A 21,778-nucleotide genomic window follows, 5' to 3' on the forward strand; every position below is an offset into this window, starting at 1 on the left:
CACAACGGCATTAGCCACAATAGCCACTCGGTAGCAGCTAGCTAGCTGCTATGATCCGGTGTAATGGTCCAGAGCTTGCGGCAGGAATCCGGTAATGTAGTGGAAAAAAGCAGTCCGATATGCTCAGGGCTGATATCGCGCTGTGCAGACAGGCAGGTATTATCCGGGCTAAAGCGGCTGGTGTCTGAGCTAGAGGTAAAGACCGCTAGCAGTGGCTAACAGTGACTAAATAGCTAGTAGCTAATTAGCTGGCTAGCTTTTGATGGCTAGCTTCTGATGGAGGTTCCAGTTATAAGGTCTAAAAAATAGCAGTTCCGTACCACATTGGGTGAGGCGGGTTGCAGGAAGGTATATTTAATCCGAAAATTGAAAAAATAGATTGAAATATATTGAAATGTAATACAATTTTTTTTTAATGAATATTTACACAGGACTAAAACAAACACGTCTTACTGCTACGCCATCTTGGTTAGTTCTAGGTAGAACCCTCTATGAACGGTTCCACCTTTCTTATTAGCCTTTCAAATGTAACTCTTTATGACAATACCTTACATATATCATACGGCTTTTCATTGAGGGACTAGTTATACCCTAACACGGTGGTGTTATGAAACTAATGGTTTACATGCCACATCACTACCTTTTTTACATTTTAGTAATTTTGCAGACGCTATAATCCAGAAAGACTCACAGTAGCGAGTGCATACATTTTCATACTTAAAAAAAACATTCCATGCTGGTCCCCCATAGGTATTGAACCCACAACCCTGTTCTTTCAAGCACCATGCTCTACCAACTGAGCCACACAGGACCATTGTGCTGGCTTGCAAAGTGATGTCTAATTCCTATTGGAATCCAGCCAGAGTGAGAATATCCAACAATTTGAACTTTTAATCACCGGCAACCTGCATTCAGAATGACTGCCAAGGTAGGGAAGATTGATAAAAGAGACTAATTAAATCATCTCAACTGGAACAGCCATCTCAGTAATGGGTGCATTACGTCCAACCACTATCAGATTTGATTAGTTTAGAAAAATGTATCTTGTTTATCTTTGTGTAGCATAAGATCAATCAATCAATCAATCAATCAATCAATCAATCAATGTACAATGCAAAAACATAGATACTGAAACAAACAATTCTAAAAATCAACCTGCAATAGAGCATGCTGGAAAATATGATAATGATGGGAATGGTTTTGGGTATTTTACTCTACACAGAGTAAAAATGACACAATCACTTGTGGTTATTAACACCAACACTCAGGATATTTAAAACTGAAATATCTTATTCACATAAGTATTCAGACCCTTTGCCATGAGACTCGAAATTGAGCTCAAGTGCATCCTGTTTCCATGTATCATCCTTGAGATGCTTCTACAACTTGATTGGAATCCACCTGTGGTAAATTCAATTGATTGGACATGATTTGGAAAGGCACACACCTGTCTATATACGGTCCCACAGTTGACAGTGCATGTCAGAGCAAAAACCAAGCCATGAGGCCGAAGGAATTGTCTGTAGAGCTCCGAAACAGGATTGTGTCGAGGCACAGATCTGGGCAGGGGTACAAAAAAATGTCTGCAGCATTGAAGATCCCCAAGAACACAGTGGCCTCTATCATTCTTAAATGGAAGAAGTTTGGAACCACCAAGACTCTGAGCAATCGAGGGAGAAGGGCCTTGGTCAGGGAGGTGACCAAGAACCCAATCATCACTCTGACAGAAATCTAGAGTTCCTCTGTGGAGATGGGAGAACCTTTCAGAAGGACAACCACCTCTGCAGCACTCCACCTATCAGGCCTTTATGGTAGAATAGCCAGGCGGAAGCCACTCAGTAAAAGGCACATGACAGCCCGCTTGGAGTTTGCCAAAAGGCACCTAAAGGACTCTGACAATGAGAAATAAGATTCTCTGGTCTGATGAAACCAAGATTGAACTCTTTGGCCTGAATGCCAAGCGTCACGTCTGGAGGAAACCTGGCACCATCCCTGCATGGTGGTGGAAGCATCATGCTGTGGGGATGTTTTTCAGCGGCAGGGACTGGGAGACTAGTCAGGATCGAGGCAAAGATAAACGGAGCAAAGTACAGAGAGATCCTTGATGAAAACCTGCTCCGGAGTGCTCAGGACCTCAAACTGGGGCGAAGGTTCACCGTCCAACAGAACAACAACCCTAAGCACACAGCCAAGACAATGCAGGAAGGGCTTCGGGACAAGTCTCTGAATGTTCTTGAGTGGCCCAGCCAGACTCCCCATCTAACCTGACAGAGCTTGAGAGGATCTGCATAGAAGAATGGGAGAAAATCCCCAAACACAGGTGTGCGTCATACCCAAGAAGACTCGAGGCTGTAATCGCTGCCAAAGGTGCTTCAACAAAGTACTGAGTAAAGGGTCTGAAAATGTATATAAATGTGATATTTCATTTTTGATAATTTTTTTAACTTAGCAAACATTTCTAAAAACTTGTTTTTGCTTTGTCATTATGGGGTATTGTGTGTAGATTGATGAGAAGAAAAAACAATTTAATACATTTTAGAATAAGGCTGTAACGTAACAAAATGTGGAAAAAGTCAAGGGGTCTGAATACTTTCCGAAGGCACTGTAGCTACAGCTTAAAACATTCTCATACCTATTATTTTAATAAACTCTAAAGCGTTAAAGTTTAAACATTGAGATAAACACTAATGCTTAGGCACTATTTAAAATATACAGTATATCGTATATTTTTAAATACAATGAAAAGATATTCAGATTCAGAAGGGTTCTAGGAAGAACCCTTCTTGCCTTTCAAAGAATCCTTTTTCCAAAAACGTTTTTTAAGACGAGAAAGGTTCTAGGTTGAACTCTTTTCCTTACAAAGAACCCTCATCTTCCAAAAAGGGTTCTTCAGATGAAAATGGTTCTTGGTTGAACCCTATCCCTCTGCAAATAACCCTTTTCAAAACCTTTCTTCTAAGAGTGTATGAGCTTCACGCTAAAGTGGCTTGTCAAATTCATTGTAGACCATACTGTGCTTCGTGGCACGGTTCTGACACCAAGTAGCTGAGCCCGAGGTCCATGCTCCACAAAGGAGCAAAAGGCTGAGTGTGTGTCATATGAACATACTTAACTTGGGATGTATCCACTATCCACAGGACTTGTGGGTCCAGACTGGTCTCAGGGGTTCTTCCTATGCCATCTCCATTCCTGTGTTGGAGACTTGCCGTTATCTGGGCGGCTACCTCAGCCCCGGGTGGTTACTGTTAGCTCCACACACTACAACAGAAATGGAAATCACTGTAGTGTTTGTGCGTGCTGGATGGGAGGAGGGAGCAAGAGGAGGAAAGTGTCTGCCCTGGCATCCCGCTGAGATGAAAACCCTTCAGCCTGGAGAGGAGGAAACACTACCAGGGCAGAAGTCAGCCTCCCCGGGCCCCGGCATGTGGGAGAGAAGGAGAATCAAGGAGTCAAACTTTTCTTTCCCTCCAGCAGATTGTGTGTGATAGCTGTCAAAGTGAGAACCTGGTGCTAAACTTCAGCTGCTCAGCTTCATTTGTACATGTAAACGGAACTTCCTGAACATACTATAATTTACTATAGAATACTACAGTACTTACTATAGAATTCTGTATTAAACTGTAGTATACTGTACAATACTATACTACACACTAGTATCCCTCGATCATGTATAGTGCTTAGTATAGAATTTGTGGTATACTGTGGAATACTATAGTAAACACTACAGTATTATCCACAAATAAACACTGTAATAAATACTACAGAAATGTCAGCAAAAACACTACAGTCCGCAATTTTTTTTTTTTAAACTATAGTAAATACTACAATATTTCATTTGCATATACCCTGCCCTTTCCCCTCGCCCATAACCCAATTTGCGCCACCCATATATTGTGTTCCCTGGAGCAGAATCTCTGAACTATCCTTTCAAAAGCCAGTCCTACCTACTTACAGGTTATGGACAATTTCTCCAGTAGGTTTCCTCAAGGAGATAGCCTCCACTTCTATATCACAGATACTAAAAACATATATTTTTTTACTGTAATGACCCCCAAAACACTACAGTAAATACTACAGTATACTGTACGACATCCCGCCAAAACACTATAGAAAATACTACTGTATGCTACAGTCTGCAAAAGCACTACAGTTATTATTTAAGCAGTAAGGCCTGAGGGCATGTGGTATATGGCCAATATACCACGGCTAAGGGCAGTTTCTAAGTACGACGCAACGCGGAGTGCCCAGACACAGCCCTTAGCCGTAGTATATTGGCCATATATCACAAACCCCCGAAGTGCCTTATTGCTATTATAAACTGGTTACCAATGTAATTAAGGCAGTTTTGTCATACCTGTGGTATAAGGGCTGATATACTATTGGCTGTCAGCCAATCAGCATGCAGGGCTCGAACCACCCAGTTTATAACATAGTATATACTACTCTTTTTTTCACTAGAGTATTTATACTATAGTAAACTGTAAATACTACAGTATACTACAATAAATACAAAAAAAAGTCTGCAAAAACATTCCTACCATAGTATATTGTCTAAAGACTATTGTCTTTTTTCATGTGGGATGTACTGTAGGTTCAGTTTTCTACAGTAATGCATTAAAGAAGACGTAGCCTACACCTTCAAGGGCTTTACTGTGTGTTAGATCTGTGCTGGCCCTGTTGTCGTGGCTCTATAAAACTGGTATAAGGGATGTCGCCCAAGTCATCTGACCATCAGCATGCGTTCTCCTGCCTAGCCTTGGGTACTGTAGGTACGGCAGTCAGTAGTTATTCATCATCCGTAATGTTAACGATTACAGCATGTCGATAGCAAACCCAGGAGTTAAATGAGTTTGTGCATTCAGCTACGCCTGTGCTTGCAGTTCAAGGTCATTCCCTTGATCCTGACAGAGGGATGATTCTCGGCTATGTTAGAAGCACACACATCTCGCCCAAGGTCAAGTGTGCCACTATTTAGAACAAATAGATACATGAAACACTCAATCAAGTGAGTGTGTAAAATATGGGCTCAGACCTTGGCCAGGGTGAAGTCACCAGCCACTCATATATTTTGTTCGTTGCTTGTATTTCAAGTTGAAGTTGGTCTCATCAGTTAGCCTTTTACGTTTCCAAGTTGGGTTGAATGTAATTGAATGGAAAAGTTTGCATAGATTTTGTCACGTTTAAGGACATGCTAGAGTGCAATGTGCAGAACGATCTCAAAGGCTCCAGGTGACATACTGTATAGAGCATTTTTCATGCACCTGGTGACCAAATGTATATCCGACTTCCTTAAAGCTTTTCAACAAAACGTACCATGACCAGGACTGCTTTTTCATAAGGATAAAAGCATTGTGTTTGACCAAGTTGGACAGGCAGTTCACGTGGCGAGAGGATACACTTGATTTGGAGTCAGTTAGCAGCTCATGCCTATCGTAATGGACAATGGTGAAGGCAAGTGTCTCTCCCTCCCTCCCCTTTCTCTCCTGGCGTGTTCCCCCCAGAGACACGAGCCTGGCCGGGCGCTCTGATGACCAAGCGTGACATTTAAACCCCTGCCCTCCGGTGGCTTTGGGGGAGGGTGAGGTCCATCTGAGCACAGAGAAAAGGGGTACAAGGCAGAAGCTCTCCCTTCAATCTGCCCTCCTCCTCCCTCCCACTCCCGCAGAAATCCTCAGTGTCAGAACTCAGCCATTGTAAGTGTCCTGAACTGAAGAAAGGGCCTTTGGTAAACAATTCAGCTGTCTACTCGGATCACAATGGAAGCACATCTTTGAGCATCTGTTTCAAGTAGGTAACACTACTGCTCAACACTGACCATGTACACAGATTCAATCTCATAATCTGTTCTCCCTGGAAACACCTGCTCACATGGAATCTTATTTAACTTATTTTATGCAAATCAAATAGGAATAGGCTATCACTCTGCAGACAGTGCTTTTATGGCATCACAAAACAAATCATTTTAGAGAGTTTCATTTGTGATTAAAATGTAATGCAGTTGGAAGTGAATACTGTAGAAAACGAAATAAACCTGTTCATTGGTGCAAGTACATGGAAGTATTTGTCAATAGTCACATAGGCCTACAGATACTGCATCCTTTATCATCTAGGCCTGAGTCTCATAATATTCTGCAGCAGCCTATCACCCCCTTGTGGTCATTTTCAAAACTACCAAACTGCAAATTACAGTATAGTATGTTTTTTAAATACTTTTGTAATACATATTATTTATACTAGTTTAGAGGTATTCAGTATGTTTTTCTCTAATTTAGTTCACGGCTCCCCTATTGTTTATTTTTGCAGACTTTAATCAATATATATCAGGCTTACCCTCAAATAGTTGTTATTGTTCATAGTCATGCTCAGATACAATGCCATCTATATTCAGAGGAGACTCCCCCAGTTTCCTTTTACCTTACAGCAAAGAGATCACATCAGCCACGATGCTCTGTTGAAGAACTGCTAATCAGCTAGGAAACATTTGCTGCCCTTCTGGCAAGGTCAAAGGGGTCACGGTCCCTGGCTGAATGTCCAGTCCTCTCCCCCGCTCGCCTCTAAACCCCAACCGCCTCTGGGGCCCACAGGCCCTGCAGGCATAATCCCAGCACCCCCTACATGCAGCCTGAGAGTCTTTCTAATCTAAGGCCCAGGGATGGGCCAGTCCATCCGTCTATCAGTCCCTCTGTCTGTTTGTCTGACAGGGCTTCCCTCCTCATCACACGAACCGCATCGGCCGGTTCATATTGACTTTGACTCAGAGACCCGGGCCTTTGCTCCACATAGGGGGAGAGACGACCTCTGAAACCAGCCTCATGTTTGACCAGCTGATTGATCTGTTAACACTTGCCATTCGACGTGTGTCCCTGAATTTAATTTCAGAATTCATTTCTTGAGCGGTGTGTAGTACAGGCATAATGTTTGAGGGATAGGGAGTGGAGGTAAGTAGCATTGCAATTCAGATGTTGTCTGCTGATGTTGGCGTGTCGTTTTTGATTAATTTGTGCACTTTACCTCATTGGAGTAGGCTGAAGAGCTTCAATCATACTGTATTTTCTCTGATGTATCACACACCTGATATACACTGCAATTCAGCTTTTAGACACTAATGTGTACAAGAGCAAATAAACCTTAGTATAAACTACACATGTTAAAACTGTAGCTACATTTTAAGTCCCATCAATGCCGTCAAGTAGCCAGTTGCCAATAATTACTAAACAGTGGAGGCTGGTGAAGGGATAGTAATGGCTGGAATGAAACACGTTTCCATGTGTTCACTCCATTCCAGCCATTACTATGAGCCGTCCTCCCTTCACCAGCTTCCACTGTTACCAAGCTATAGGAGTTAGATTAATCTTAAATTATAAAAGCCACCTGCTCAATGTGCACTATTAGATTAAGTATTGGTTAGAATAATCAACCTGGATACACAGGTACTGTAACTACAATATAGTATAACATGACTAGAAAGAGAGACTTTCTTACTGTCATTTTATGACAGTGGGCTGTCGATATAATAAAAACAGTTGAAAAATGCTTTTCACAGCTCATACAGTTTGTCAATTCGCTGCTGTGTGGGTATTGTCAAAGGCGCAGAGGGCATTGCACTAGATTTTGCAGTCCATTCCACTTTCCACTTGAATGTTATCTCCAGTGCCCATAAAAAACAAGAGACAATGAAATTAGGTTATTTTCCAGTGTCGAAGACAAGCCCTGTTTGGATGTAGGAGCTGATTTGATGGACTCTCCTTCTCCCGCCAGCCGGTGTGGTGGAGAGAAGAGGGCCTGTTTGGATATGCATCACAAAAGCTTCCTGCAGTATTGATCTGCAGTGGGTTAAGGCAGTCTATCAGCAAATGTCCCTCTCTGGGAAAAACAACAGCTGATTAAAAACACACAGCAGCCTGGCAGGAGGCTGCTGATGGCCGGTTATCTCAGCCCAAAGGTCAGTGTGTACAGATATAATCCACTTTCACTTAACAGCTTAATTTAAGTCACACCTCACGCAAATGCTGCCATTTGGCAGTCCCTTTATTTAAGGTTGGCTATTATTTAATAAGATTATACAGTATTGTATAGATTTTTTGCGCTCATGCTAACAGTATCAGGTCTTGCAGACAGGAAGCTGAAGCTCTTTGATCTTGAATTGTAGCAAGAACTTGTTTCCTTTTTGCAACCATGACACTAACAGGTGCACCCAGGTTTGCTGCTGATGGAAGCAGTTATATCGGAGGTTCAGCACTAGTGTGTAGAACTATCTGCTCTTAACCATACACACCGAAATAACAAACCTTTTTCAAAACTGAGAAAAGGCACTTTAATTTATTAGAAACATACATTTAATCAAATAACTTACAACTGGAGGGTACTGTATATTGATACATTATATAACAATATAAAAAATAAACACAATTTTGCACAGTGTAAAGTTCATTGTAATCATAAAAAAAACTATTTAAAAAAACAGTATTGTCACAATAAAAATGCCATCCTTTGAAATAAATAAAACTGTGAGTTTTGCACTTCACAGACCCCAATATACAATTGTAGAAAATACATTTTCCCCAGTCTCCATATCACACACTAGCATGAAACTCAACAATGGAAACAAAAGTATAAACATAAACAACAAGGTGGACTAGAAAGATCCATCCAACAGAATGCAGCTGTACTATGGTGGTGTTGGCGGTAGGCACTACACCTTTCCTTTAAAACAACTAAAAAAGCTTAGAGATTTTGCCCATGCAAATTAGAAAATCGGTTCTTGTCTTGAAAGGTATCTTTTAGGTAAAGTGGAAAGGTCAGTAGCGTTCCTTGGGTTCGCTGAACTTGCGTTTCTTCGGCACAGAGGCCTGGACATCCTGACTGCAGGGGAACTCGAACTGGGATATCTGCTAATCAGAGAGTGACAGACAGTTTACTAACTAATGCAAGACTCTAAAATGAATAATGATTGCCAAACAATATTCTGTATACATCTAGATGGGATGGACTGAATGAGTCATATTGACTTGTTAAAAAACATGTAGGTCTGGGAACTTTTATCTTTAAAAGACAATTTGCACATTATTATCACTCCTTCTGTGAGTAAGACTGGGGGATGAAATCTATGATGCCCGAGGGGGCGTGTCTCCCACCATTTTGTCTTCGATGGGAGAGGGCTTCTTCTTGCTGACGCTGTGCACCTCAGTCTCAGCCTTTCTCTCCTGCACACACACAGACCAAAGACAGTAAATCACAGACTGCAGGGAAGTGCTTGTGAAGCTAGTACCATAGATACAGTTGAAGTCGGAAGTTTACGTACACCTTAGCCAAACACATTTAAACCCAGTTTTTCACAATTCCTGACATTTAATCCTAGTAAAAATTCACTGTCTTAGGTCAGTTAGGATCACCACTTCATTTTAAGAATGTGAAATGTCAGAATAATAGTAGAGAAATTATTTATTTCAGCTTTTATTTCTTTCATCACATACCCAGTGGGTCAGAAGTTTACACACACTCAATTAGTATTTGGTAGCATTGCCTTTAAATTGTTTAACTTGGGTCAAACGTTTCGGGTAGCCTTCCATAAGCTTCCCACAATAAGTTGGGTGAATTTTGGCCCATTCCTCCTGACAGACCTGGTGTAACTGAGTCAGGTTTGTAGGCCTCCTTGCTCACACACGCTTTTTCAGTTCTGACCTCAAATGTTCTATAGGATTGATGTCAGGGCTTTGTGATGGCCACTCCAATACCTTGACTTTCTTGTCCTTAAGCCATTTTGCCACAACTTTGGAAGTTCTATTTTTGTTTCATCAGACCAAAGGACATTTCTCCAAAAAGTACGATCTTTGTCCCCATGTGCAGTTGCAAACCGTAGTCTGGCTGTTTTATGGCAGTTTTGGAGCAGTGGCTTCTTCCTTGCTGAGCGGCCTTTCAGGTTATGTCGATATAGGACTCGTTTTACTGTGGATATCAATACTTTTGTACCTGTTTCGTCCAGCATCTTCACAAGGTCCTTTGCTGTTTTTCTGGGATTGATTTGCACTTTACGCACCAAAGTACGTTAATCTCTAGGAGACAGAATGCATCTCCTTCCTGAGCGGTATGACGGCTGCGTGGCACCATGGTGTTTATACTTGCGTACTATTGTTTGTACAGATGAATGTGGTACCTTCAGGCGTTTGGAAATTCCTCCCAAGGATGAACCAGACTTGTGGAGGTCAACAATTTTTTTTCTGAGGCCTTGGCTGATTTCTTTTGATTTTCCCATGATGTCAAGCAAAGAGGCACTGAGTTTGAAGGTAGGCCTTGAAATACATCCACAGGTACACCTCCAATTGACTCAAATTATGTCAATTAGCCTATCAGAAGCTTCTAAAGCCATGACATCATTTTATGGAATTTCCCAAGCTGTTTAAAGGCACAGTCAACTTAGTGTATGTAAACTTCTGACCCACTGGAATTGTAATACAGTGAATTATAAGTGAAATAATCTGTCTGTAAACAATTGTTGGAAAAATTACTTGTGTCATGCACAAAGTAGATGTCTTAACCGACTTGCCAAAACTATGGTTTGTTAACAAGAAATTTGTGGAGTGGTTGAAAAACGAGTTTTAATGACTCCAACCTAAGTGTATTTAAACTTCCGACTTCAACTGTACATCCTTCGTGGTCATTTTTACATTACGCTATACAAAAATGTCTTCCATTTGAACAGGACCAGTAGGAGTTAGATAGGGTTGTATATTTTGGGGGGCACTGACCAGGGTGGACCTGGTGACGCGTCCGCTCCTGGTCCTCTTAATGACCACTTCCAGGTCAGATGTCCTCTTTCCCAAAGTGTCCATCTGAGACAGACAGGTCAATCAAACGACAGACCGTTACCTTCACAACTGGAGCAGCCCCTATATTACTTTATATTCCTACAGTACTATCCCACCAATGCATTTGTATTGTTCTGTATTTGCATTTGCTTGATACAAGGCCTATCTTAGTCGTGACTATGCAGAATGTACATTTTGCTGTTATTTTACCTGAGAGTTCTCTGTGCTCTCCTCACACACCTCCATCTTCTCCTGGCAGTTTACCTGGACCTCTTTGAGCATCAAACACGATGAAAACACAATAAAACAAAACATGGATTTCAGACTGCATTTGACTTCTTAAAAGAGAAAATAGCACTACTGTTATCATGTTCAGCGAAACTTCTTTATACTAAGATTTGAGAGAGGAGGTCCTACCGGAATTGTCCAAGTAAAGGTCGTTGTCCGGATTTTCCATTACTTTTATCATGTGAGTCTAAAAGTAGAAACCCCATAAAAAATGTTATAGACTATAGATGCATCCCATGGGATAGACAGCAACGCCCCCTACTGGGTTAAAACAATAGCGCCATGCCATCGGTGCCCAGTCAAATTAGCCTAGAGGCCTCAGGTCTCACCTGCTGACTGCTGATCTTGGTCACTGTCCCTTCCTCCATCTTCAGCTCCCACTTGTCCCTCACGCAGATGGGCTGCTCGTCATCAACCTACAGAGACAAGGGGACAGCTGTTAATCAACGTGTCACCCGCTAGTCTGGTTGACATTACTGACTCTAGTTATTTCCCCCCTTTCCTTCATACCTGCTCCAGCCTTTCTCTCTCTGTGGTCACGTCCACCTTCAGGGTGTGGAAGGGAGTGACCACCTCACCCATGGTCAGGTTGACAGGCTCCTTCTCAAACTGCATGCTATCGCTGTCCCCCTCCATGAAGCCTGGGGGCTGGTAGTCCTGGGGAGTGACTGAGATATACATGCAAACACACACACAAACTCTTTATTTGTTTTTTTGAAAACATATACTTGTTATACCCTATGAAAGATGCGCTTCAATTTGACTTCCGTACTCTGTCCGGGTTTTGTAGGCTAATGGGCTTAAAATGTTTATTGTCAAATTCATAAAAACGTGGTCATTTAAGATATATATTAAAGTGTTTTTGTATATATTTATATACCATATGCCGGTTTTCAACGTATTTGACGCTCAAGAAGCACGAAGCGGAAAAGTTACAACCATTTCATTTGAACTACACATATGAACTACAAATCAAAAGGCAGTAGCTGGCAACTTTCAGTGAAAAACACTCCCAGCTAATCTAATATAAAACACATCAAAAAGCCTGTAACTAACAGGTTGTTACCTTCCTGTAAGTCCTCAGCTCAAGCAGGCATGCTCCAGCATGCTAACAACGCTGCAGGAGATGTAGTTCAAATGAGACTTTCGTGATGTGTCTGTCTTACTTCTTCAGCGTCAAATATGTTGATAAAAAGCATCGGGTATGAGCAAATCAATACACAATTAAAAACTGGGTGGTTCGAGCCCTGAATGTTGATTGGCTGAAAGCCATGGTATACCATGGGTATGACAAAACATTTATATTTACTGCTCTAATTATGTTGGTAACCAGTTTATAATAGCATTAAGGTACCACGGGGGTTGTGCTAGGACACAGCCCTTAGCTGTGGTATATTGGCCATATACCACACCCCCTCGGGCCTTATTGCTTAAATATACACTCAGTATACAAAACACCTGCTCTTTCCATGACATAGACTGACCAGGTGAAAGCTATGATGCCTTACTGTCACTTGTTAAATCCACTTCTATCAGTGTAGATGAAGGGAAGGTGACAGGATTTTGAAGCCTTGAGACAATTGAGACATGGATTGTGTATGTGTGCCATTCAGAGGGTGAATAGAAAATACAAAAGATTGAAGTGCCTTCGAATGGGGTATGGTAGTAGGTGCCAGGCGCACCGGTTTGTGTCAAGAACTGCAACGCTGTTTCCGTGTGTATAAAGAATGGTCCACCACCCAAAGGACATCCAGCCAACTTGACACAATTGTGGGAAGCATTGGAGTCAACATGGGCCAGCATCCCCGTGGAATGCTTTCGACACCTTGTAGAGTCCATGCCCCGATGATTTGAGGCTGTTCTGAGGTCAATGGGGTGTTCCTAATGTTTGGTGTACTCAGTGTAATTAAATGAATTTGATCATATAATCTTGGAGCGCATTTAAAAGACCCGGGACATTACCCCGGAAGTATGTCACTTGCGCAGCGTATTGCGTCACATCATCCCTTTTCTTTTAGTCTGCTCGACATCATTGTGTGGTCTTTACCGTCGTCGTAGTAAGAGAGTTTCATGTTGAGACAGACATTGTCTGGCAGAGGACCCAGGTTCTGCATCAGTGTGTAGAGTTTACGCACCAGGAGGATGCTGGACTTTTTTGTGTTGCTGCAAGCCATCTTTCCCAGATTCTTGCTGTTTTTGCTAAAACAAGAATAAATGTAAACATTTTTTAGACAATTAAAAGTTTCTTTCTTCAATGTTTCTCAATGAAATTCTGCCATGTTATCATTATGTTATACACATTAGGGTTGAATATTTTCCCGGTATTTTACAAATGTTCCATCCCGAGAATAAATCACTTTTGTGAAGACGGTATTTCCTGCCAAAACCGGATGTGTCATTCAAAAGCATTACAAAGTATATAAATAGACCTATGTCTGGATTTTATTAGAGCTTTGATCGAAAATTCATGCCTGATGCAACCTAAACCTGATTAAATAAATTTTATGAGCCCTACATTAAAGACATTTAATGAGCCCAAGCCCAAATGATTGTACCGTTATCCAATACAGCTACTGAACATTACATAAGACAGAAAAACATAATAGCACATAGATGTAGCTAGCTATATGCTCTCTTTGGTAAATAAATGAAACAAGCTCCAGTAATCTTTTTGAGTGTGAACTGTATTACTGTACTGCATTGTTTATACTGTATTATATGGACTGGAATTAGGCACCTTGTTGAAACCATGATAAAGCAGGGAGAGAACATGCGATTCTGGTGCAGCACATGGGGTCTACAAAGTTACAAGTATAGGCTAGTGAATTTGATTTACATTTGTCATAATATTTCCCCTAATGTTATTAGCCTACCTCCTCTTTCTCTATCTAGTGTTGCTTCATTCCTTCCTTGCTTTCAACAGTTAAATGAAATAAGTGTTGTTGTCCTTATCTTCATCATTCTAATGACATGCTTGAATAATATAGGACTAGAATGAGATGCAAAAGCCTTTCATTTCTCTTCACGAGGATTGGATGGTTATAGGTCTGCATAAATAACTGCTATAGCCTACCCCCATCGCGAGTTCCCTCTTCTTTCAAACTACACAAGAGTTCTATTAGCTGCTGTATTTAACATTCGGCAAACAAGAGCTTGTGTCCCTCTTCGAATAGTCTATTGGTATAAGAAATACAAAAAACTAAATTTCCAGCAAGCTATTCTAGTCTAGATTTTCCTGCATGGGACTCCAAGAGCTAAGGAGCATTTTTTTTTTTACAGAGTCCAGCAGAGCACAGGTGCTTGCGTATTGCGCAAGAGACAGAGGATATAAGTTAGAAGCTTATTATGCATTACCCATCATTCATTACATAAATATAAGAATAATACTGCATTGGATTTATTTCCTGAAAGAGGTAGGTTAGCACATCTAGAGTGCATTCGAAAACTATTCAGACCCCTTGAGTTTAACATTTTTTTTTTTTTAACATTACAGCCTTATTCTAAAATTGATTTTTTTAACATTCCTCATCAATCTACACACAATACCCCATAATGACAAAGCAAAAACAGTTTTATTGAAAATTTGGCAAATGTATTAGAAAACAAAACAGAAATACCTTATTTACATAAGTATTCAGACCCTTTGCCATGAAACTTGAAATTGAGCTCAGGTGCATCCTGTTTCCATTGATCATCCTTGAGATGTTTCTACAACTTGATTGGAGTCCACCTGTGGTAAATTCAAGTGATTGGACATGATTTGGAAATGCACACACCTGCCAATATAAGGTCCCACAGTTGATGTCAGAGCAAAAACCAAGCCATGAGGTTGAAGGAATTGTCCGTAGAGTTCCGAGACAGGATTGTGTCTGTTCCGAGACAGGATTGTGACACAGATCTGGGGAAGGGTACCAAAAAACTTCAACAGCATTAAAGGTCCCCAAGAAGACAATATCATTCTTAAATGGAAGAAGTTTGGAACCACCAAGACTCTTCCTAGAGCTGGCCGCCCGGCCAGGAAACTGACTAAGAAGGGCCTTGGTCAGGGAGGTGACCAAGAACCCGATGGTAACTCTGACAGAGCTCCAGAGTTACTCTGTGGAGATGGGAGAGCCTTCCAGAAGGACAACCATCTCTGCAGCACTCCACCTATCAGGCCTTTGTGGTAGAGTGGCCAGATGGAAGCCATTCCTCAGTAAAAGTCACATGACAGCCCGCTTGAAGTTTGCCAAAAGGCCCCTAAAGTCTCTCAGACCATGACAAACAAGATTCTCTGGTCTGATGAAACCAAGATTGAACTCTTTGGCCTGAATGCCAACCGTAACGTCTGCAGGAAACCTGGCATCATCCCTACGGTGAAGCATGGTGGTGGCAGCATCATGCTGTGGGGATGTTTTTCAGCGGCAGGGACTGGAAGACTAGTCAGGATCAAGGGAAAGATGAACGGAACAAAGTACGGAGAGATCCTTGAAGAAATCCTGCTCCAGAGTGCTCAGGACCTCAGACTGGGGCGAAAGTTCAAATCAAATCAAATCCTATTAGTCACATGTGCCGAATACAACAGGTAGACCTTACAGTGAAATGCTTACTTATGAGCCCCTAACCAACAATGCAGTTTGAAAAAGATACGGATAAGAATAAGAAATAAAAGTAACAAGTAATTAAAGAGCAGCATTAAAATAACAATAGCGAGACTATATACAGGGGGGTACCGGTACAGAGTCAATGTGCGGGGGCACCGGTTATTTTTTTTTCCCCCACCCCAATTTCGTGGTATCCAATTGGTAGTAGTTACAGTCTTGTCTCATCGCTGCAACTCCCGTACGGACTAGGGAGAGGCAAAGGTCGAGAGCCATGCGTCCTCCGAAACACAACCCAACCAAGCCGCACTGCTTCTTGACACAATGCCCATCCAACCCGGAAGCCAGCCGCACCAATGTGTCGGGAGGAAACACCGTACACCTGGCGACCGTGTCAGCGTGCACTGCGTCCGGACCACCACAGGAGTCGCTAGTGCGCGATGAGACAAGGATATCCCTGCCGGCCAAACCCTCCCCTAACCTGGACGACGCTGGGCCAATTGTGCGCCGCCCCATGGGTCTCCCGGTCGTGGTCGGCTGCGACAGAGCCTGGACTCGAACCTGCGATGCAGCGCCTTAGACAACTGCGCCACTCGGGAGGCACCGGTTAGTTGAGGTAATATGTACATGCAGGTGGAGTTATTAAAGTGACTATGGATGGATGATAACAATAGAGAGTAGCAGCGGAGTAAAAGAGGGGGAGGCAATGCAAAAAGTCTGGGTAGCCATTTGATTAGATGTTCAGGAGTCTTATGGCTTGGGGGTAGAAGCTGTTTAGAAGCCTCTTGGCGCTCCGGTACCGCTTGTTGCGCAGTAGCAGAGAGAACAGTCTATGACTAGGGTGGCTGGAGTCTTTGACAATTTTTTGGGTTTTCCTCTGACACCGCCTGGTATAGAGGTCCTGGATGGCAGGGAGCTTGGCCCCAGTGATGTACTGGGCCGTTCGCACTACCCTCTGTAGTGCCTTGCGGTTGGAGGCCGAGCAGTTGCCATACCAGGCAGTGATGCAACCAGTCAGGATGCTCTCGATGGTACAGCTGTAGAACCTTTTGAGGATCTAAGGACCCATGCCAAATCTTTTCAGTCTCCTGAGGGGGAATAGGTTTTGTCGTGCCCTCTTCATGACTATCTTGGTGTGCTTGGACCATGTTAGTTTGTTGGTGATGTGGACACAAAGGAACTTGAAGCTCTCAACCTGCTCCACGCAGCCCCGTCGTCCATAAGCACACAGCCAAGACAACGCAGGATTGGCTTCAGGACAAGTCTCTGAATGTCCTTGAGTGGCCCAGCCAAAGACTGGACTTGAACCCGATTGAACATCTCTGGAGAGACCTGAAAATAGCTGTGCAGCAACGCTCTCCATCCAACTTAGCAGAACTTGACAAGATCTGCAGAGAATGGGAGAAACTCCCCAAATACAGGTGTGCCAAGCTTGTAGTGTCATACCCAAGAAGACTCGAGACTGTAATCGCTGCCAAAGGTGCTTCAACAAAGTACTGAGCAAAGGGTCTGAATACTTACAGTTGAAGTCAGAGGTTTACATACAGTTAGGTTAGTCATTAAAAAAACTTGTTTTTCAACCACTCCACAAATTTCTTGTTAACAAACTATAGTTTTGGCAAGTCGGATAGGAATCCTACTTTGTGCATGACACAAGTAATTTTTCCAACAATTGTTTACAGACAGATTATTTCACTTATCACAATTTCAATGGGTCAGAAGTTTACATACACTAAGTTGACTGTGCCTTTAAACAGCTTGGAAAATTCCAGAAAATGATGTCATGGCTTTAGAAGCTTCTGATAGGCTAATTTACATAATTTTTGTCAATTGGAGGTGTACCTGTGGATGTATTTCAAGGCCTACCTTCACACCCAGTGCCTCTTTGCTTTACATCATGGGAAAATCAAAAGAAATCAGCCAAGACCTCAGAAAAAAAATTGTAGACCTCAACAGGTCTGGTTCATCCTTGAGAGCAATTTCCAAACGCCTGAAGGTACCACATTCATCTGTACAAACAATAGTACGCAAGTATAAACACCATGGGACCACGAAGCCGTCATACCGCTCAGGAAGGAGACACGTTCTGTCTCCTAGAGATGAACGTACTTTGGTGCAAATAGTGCAAATCAATCCCAGAACAACAGCAAAGGACCTTGTGAAGATGCTGGAGGAAACAGGTACAAAAGTATCGATATCCACAGTAAAAACGAGTCCTATATCGACATAACCTGAAAGGCCGCTCAGCAAGGAAGAAGCCACTGCTCCAAAACCACCATAAAAAAGCTAGACTACGGTTTGCAACTGTACATGGGGACAAAGATCATACTTTTTGGAGAAATGTCCTCTGGTCTGATGAAACAAAAATAGAACTGTTTGGCCATAATGACCATCGTTATATTTGGAGGAAAAAGGGGGAGGCTTGCAAGCCGAAGAACATCTTCCCAACCGTGAAGCACGGGGGTGGCAGCATCATGTTGTGGGGGTGCTTTACTGCAGGAGTGAAAGGTGCACTTCACCAAATAGAAGGCATCATGAGGCAGGAAAATTATGTGGATATATTGAAGCAACATCTCAAGACATCAGTCAGGAAGTTAAAGCTTGGTCGCAAATGGGTCTTCCAAATGGACAATGACCCCAAGCATACTTTCAAAGTTGTGGCAAAATGGCTTAAGGACAAAAAAGTCAAGGTATTGGAGTGGCCATCACAAAGCCCTGACCTCAAATCCTATAGAACATTTGTGGGCAGAACTGAAAAAGCGTGGGGGAGCAAGGAGGCCTACAAACCTGACTCAGTTACACCAGCTCTGTCAGGAGGAATGGGCCAAAATTCACCCACCTTATTGTGGGGATCTTGTGGAATGCTACCTGAGACGTTTGACCCAAATTAAACAATTTAAAGGGAGTGCTACCAAATAATAATTGAGTGTATGTAAACTTCTGACCCACTGGGAATGTGATGAAGGAAATAAAAGCTGAAATAAATCATTCTCTCTACTATTATTCTGACATTTCACATTCTTAAAATGAAGTGGTGATCCTAACTGACCTAACACGGAATTTTTACTAGGATTAAATGTCAGGAATTGTGAAAAACTGAGTTTAAATGTATTTGGCAAAGGTGTATGTAAACTTCCGACTTCAACTGTATGTAAATGTGATATTTCAGTTTTTTATTTTTTAAACATTTGCAACAAAAAAAGGTAAACCTGTTTGCTTTGTCATTATGGGGTATTGTGTGTAGATTGATGAGGGGGGGAAACGAGTCTGTAACGTAACAAAATGTGGAAAAAGTGAAGGGTTCTTGTAACACCTGCTTCCAATTCACACACGTAGATCCCCTGAATGCAGCTCACTTTCTAGCTCACACCCCATCACTGTGAGGTATTGTTTGTTTTGTGACACACTTCTATTCAGAGCTCTGTTTTTCCTGTAATTTAATCATTTTTTATTATACCTTTATTTAACTAGGCAAGTCAGTTAAGAACAAATTCTTATTTTCAATGACAGCCTAGGAACAGTGGGTTAACTGCCTTGTTCAGGAGCAGAACAACAGATTTTTACCTTGTCAGCTCGGGGTTTCGATCTTGCAACCTAGTTGCAACTAGTCCAACGCTCTAACCACTAGGCTACCTGCTGCTGTAATTTAATCCTCCCGTGTATGCTAGTTTTTTCCTGCCTCACTAACGACGCCTTTTGCCTATTCCCTGCCTGTACTTTAGCCTATCGGATTTCCTGTTATCAACCTATTGCCTGATCTCCCGGACGACGTTACTAGCCTTTTCCCTGCCAGTACGGTTGCCTTTTTTGGACCCCCTGTGTATGACCTTCTGCCTGCCCCTGGACCCAGCTACCTGCCTCCTCCTGTGGGTCCTTTACAAATAAACACCTGCTGCGCACTGCGCTTGAAACCAGCAATCTGTCTCCCGTCATGTTCATAACAGTTCTAAATACTTTCCAAATGCACTGTATATATAGGCCTATATATATCAATCTTGAACACGATTATCTATTTTGGATGCAATTTGAATGGAATTGATGGAGAGAGAAAGACAGCGAGAAAGTGTTCACTCATGCACTGATTTAAAGAAACGATATAGGAGTGTTTTAAACTCTGCAATCCAAAAAATATATAATCTTTACAATAAACAAATAAGGTGATCCCCGAAAGCCAGATGGTGATGTGCAAATTAGATGCGCATTCGGTCTTTATATTACTGTAGCGTAGGCTGTGCTGCAGCAAATGTAGGTCTACCTATCACAATAAAAAACGTTACCAAGGGAAGGTCTACATACTGAGATGGGCTGTCGGTTCCCACCCTGAAAGTTGATGATTCATTATGCAGTGACCAGAGGCAAGGCCTTACAGAATCCAAATTTAGACATTGTATATAATTTAACAGTTCCATTTCACGTCATGCTGTTCATATAAATAATTTATTATAATTTACCGGTTTCTCAGTTATTTATCCCGGGAAAAGGGAGTGGTTTTGGGCAGTATATCTCAGTAACCGGGTTCCTGCCATTCAACCCTAATACACATTCACAAAGCTATACCTTTCAAAGTCAATTTTGGGTCCCTTTTCAGTGTATTGGACTTTGAACTGGTAGCATTCAGTAATCTTCTGCAAATTGTAAAGAAAGACCAGTGTCACAATGAGAAAAGGCTTGATTCAAGAGGTTACATATACTGTAGCGCTTGTTCTAGTCCAGAGAATCAAAGCATTACTATGATCGATACCTATGGGGTTAAAAAGTTGTCTATTACCTTTGGATTATCTGGGTCTGTGTATATCTATAGAAAGTGGAAGGAGGATACAAACTTTAGCAACTATTTAGCAACTAATTAAAATGCTTTATATGCTGAAGAAAATATTTGATGAGATATACTCACAGACATAACGACCGCCCTCAACTGTTGGAATACAAGACATTCATTATATGTAATTAATTAACATTAATAACATGTAGATAATGAATAAACAACTAAATGCTAGTATCTCACTTACGTATTTTCTCTGAAGGGCATCAAAGCATCCCTGCATCCTGGGAGAAGTATAAAATAGTCTTAATTAATCAACACTGAATAAATAATCTAACCAGGATAAAGGGAAAGGATTTGGCCACAGAGAAAACACTGTACTGGAATTTCCCACTGAGGCTTGGTGGTGTATACTAACCACTGTACAATCTGACTGGCACCAGGGCAGGTGCGCTCCTCCCTGAGGATCATAACTTTCTGCTCTGTGGCATAGAGACAAAAAAGTGTAAGTCTACTTCTTGAAGATGTTGGCTAGCTACAGTATCAACATTTAAATAACAATTGAGTACATTTAAAAATAACATAAAATGTGTTTGACCTTCAACAAATTTTCTCCCATAAGCTTTTTCTGGGAAAAGACCCCTGAGATAAGTGATGCTGGAGACTGCAATGGCCAGCAGTTTCTTCACAACAATCAAGGACTGCTGCTCTGTTGAAACTACATTTGGCAGCAACTGGGTGCCCTATAAAATATAACAAAGACAGGCGCTTACACCAAGGCCATTTGAAGATGTCTGAATAAATAGAGGCATGTAGATATCCACAGAACATGCTAACGTTATTAGAACATGCCATTTGCTAGCTATAAAACAGCAATTCAATAGGACCAAGGTCTGGCTATGGATAGCCAGAGGTTTTACCTGAGCAGCCCGCAAACGTTGTTCGCATGCCATGGTAGTAATACTAGTTGATAACAAGTTGTCAAATCTACAAAATAAAGATTCATTAGAAGCCAGATAGCTAGCTATCAAGGTAAAGCTATGATGAAATATGTAGCTAGCTAGCTAAGTACTAGTTTACACAGATAGATACAGAAATATTTTATACTAATCTGGCTAGCTACTTTAGCTAACTAGCTATCTACATTACATTTGCTAGCTAACGTAGCTAGCAGCAGTACACACAGCCACTGATGTCACTGACTTTACTCTACAACCTATTGTGATTAGTATGAAATTGCATAACTCACATAGCTAGCTATTACTACCTAGATAGAGCGCAGTCACTCAATCTGTTTTTTGGTTAAAAAAATAACAACCAAAAACAAGCTAGCTAGCTAGCCA

The 21,778-nt window shown here is 41.8% G+C and overlaps 1 protein-coding gene across 1 annotated transcript; it reads right to left on the reverse strand.

The window, feature by feature from the left end:
- Positions 1-8,380: 8,380 nt before the first annotated feature.
- On the reverse strand, positions 8,381-21,388 carry LOC120031631 (HORMA domain-containing protein 1-like). Its single transcript, XM_038977434.1, has 15 exons — positions 21,356-21,388; positions 21,034-21,178; positions 20,854-20,917; positions 20,683-20,719; positions 20,568-20,588; positions 20,442-20,468; positions 20,231-20,298; positions 13,141-13,292; positions 11,604-11,761; positions 11,423-11,509; positions 11,223-11,280; positions 11,016-11,077; positions 10,746-10,829; positions 9,135-9,203; positions 8,381-8,888 (listed from the first exon to the last, which is right to left on the reverse strand). Exons 1-15 carry the CDS (start codon positions 21,386-21,388, stop codon positions 8,799-8,801), a joined length of 1,155 nt encoding a protein of 384 aa, XP_038833362.1. The 3' UTR covers positions 8,381-8,798.
- Positions 21,389-21,778: the final 390 nt, after the last annotated feature.

This window comes from Salvelinus namaycush, chromosome 37, assembly GCF_016432855.1.
Source record: "Salvelinus namaycush isolate Seneca chromosome 37, SaNama_1.0, whole genome shotgun sequence".
Taxonomy (NCBI): Eukaryota; Metazoa; Chordata; class Actinopteri; order Salmoniformes; family Salmonidae; genus Salvelinus; species Salvelinus namaycush.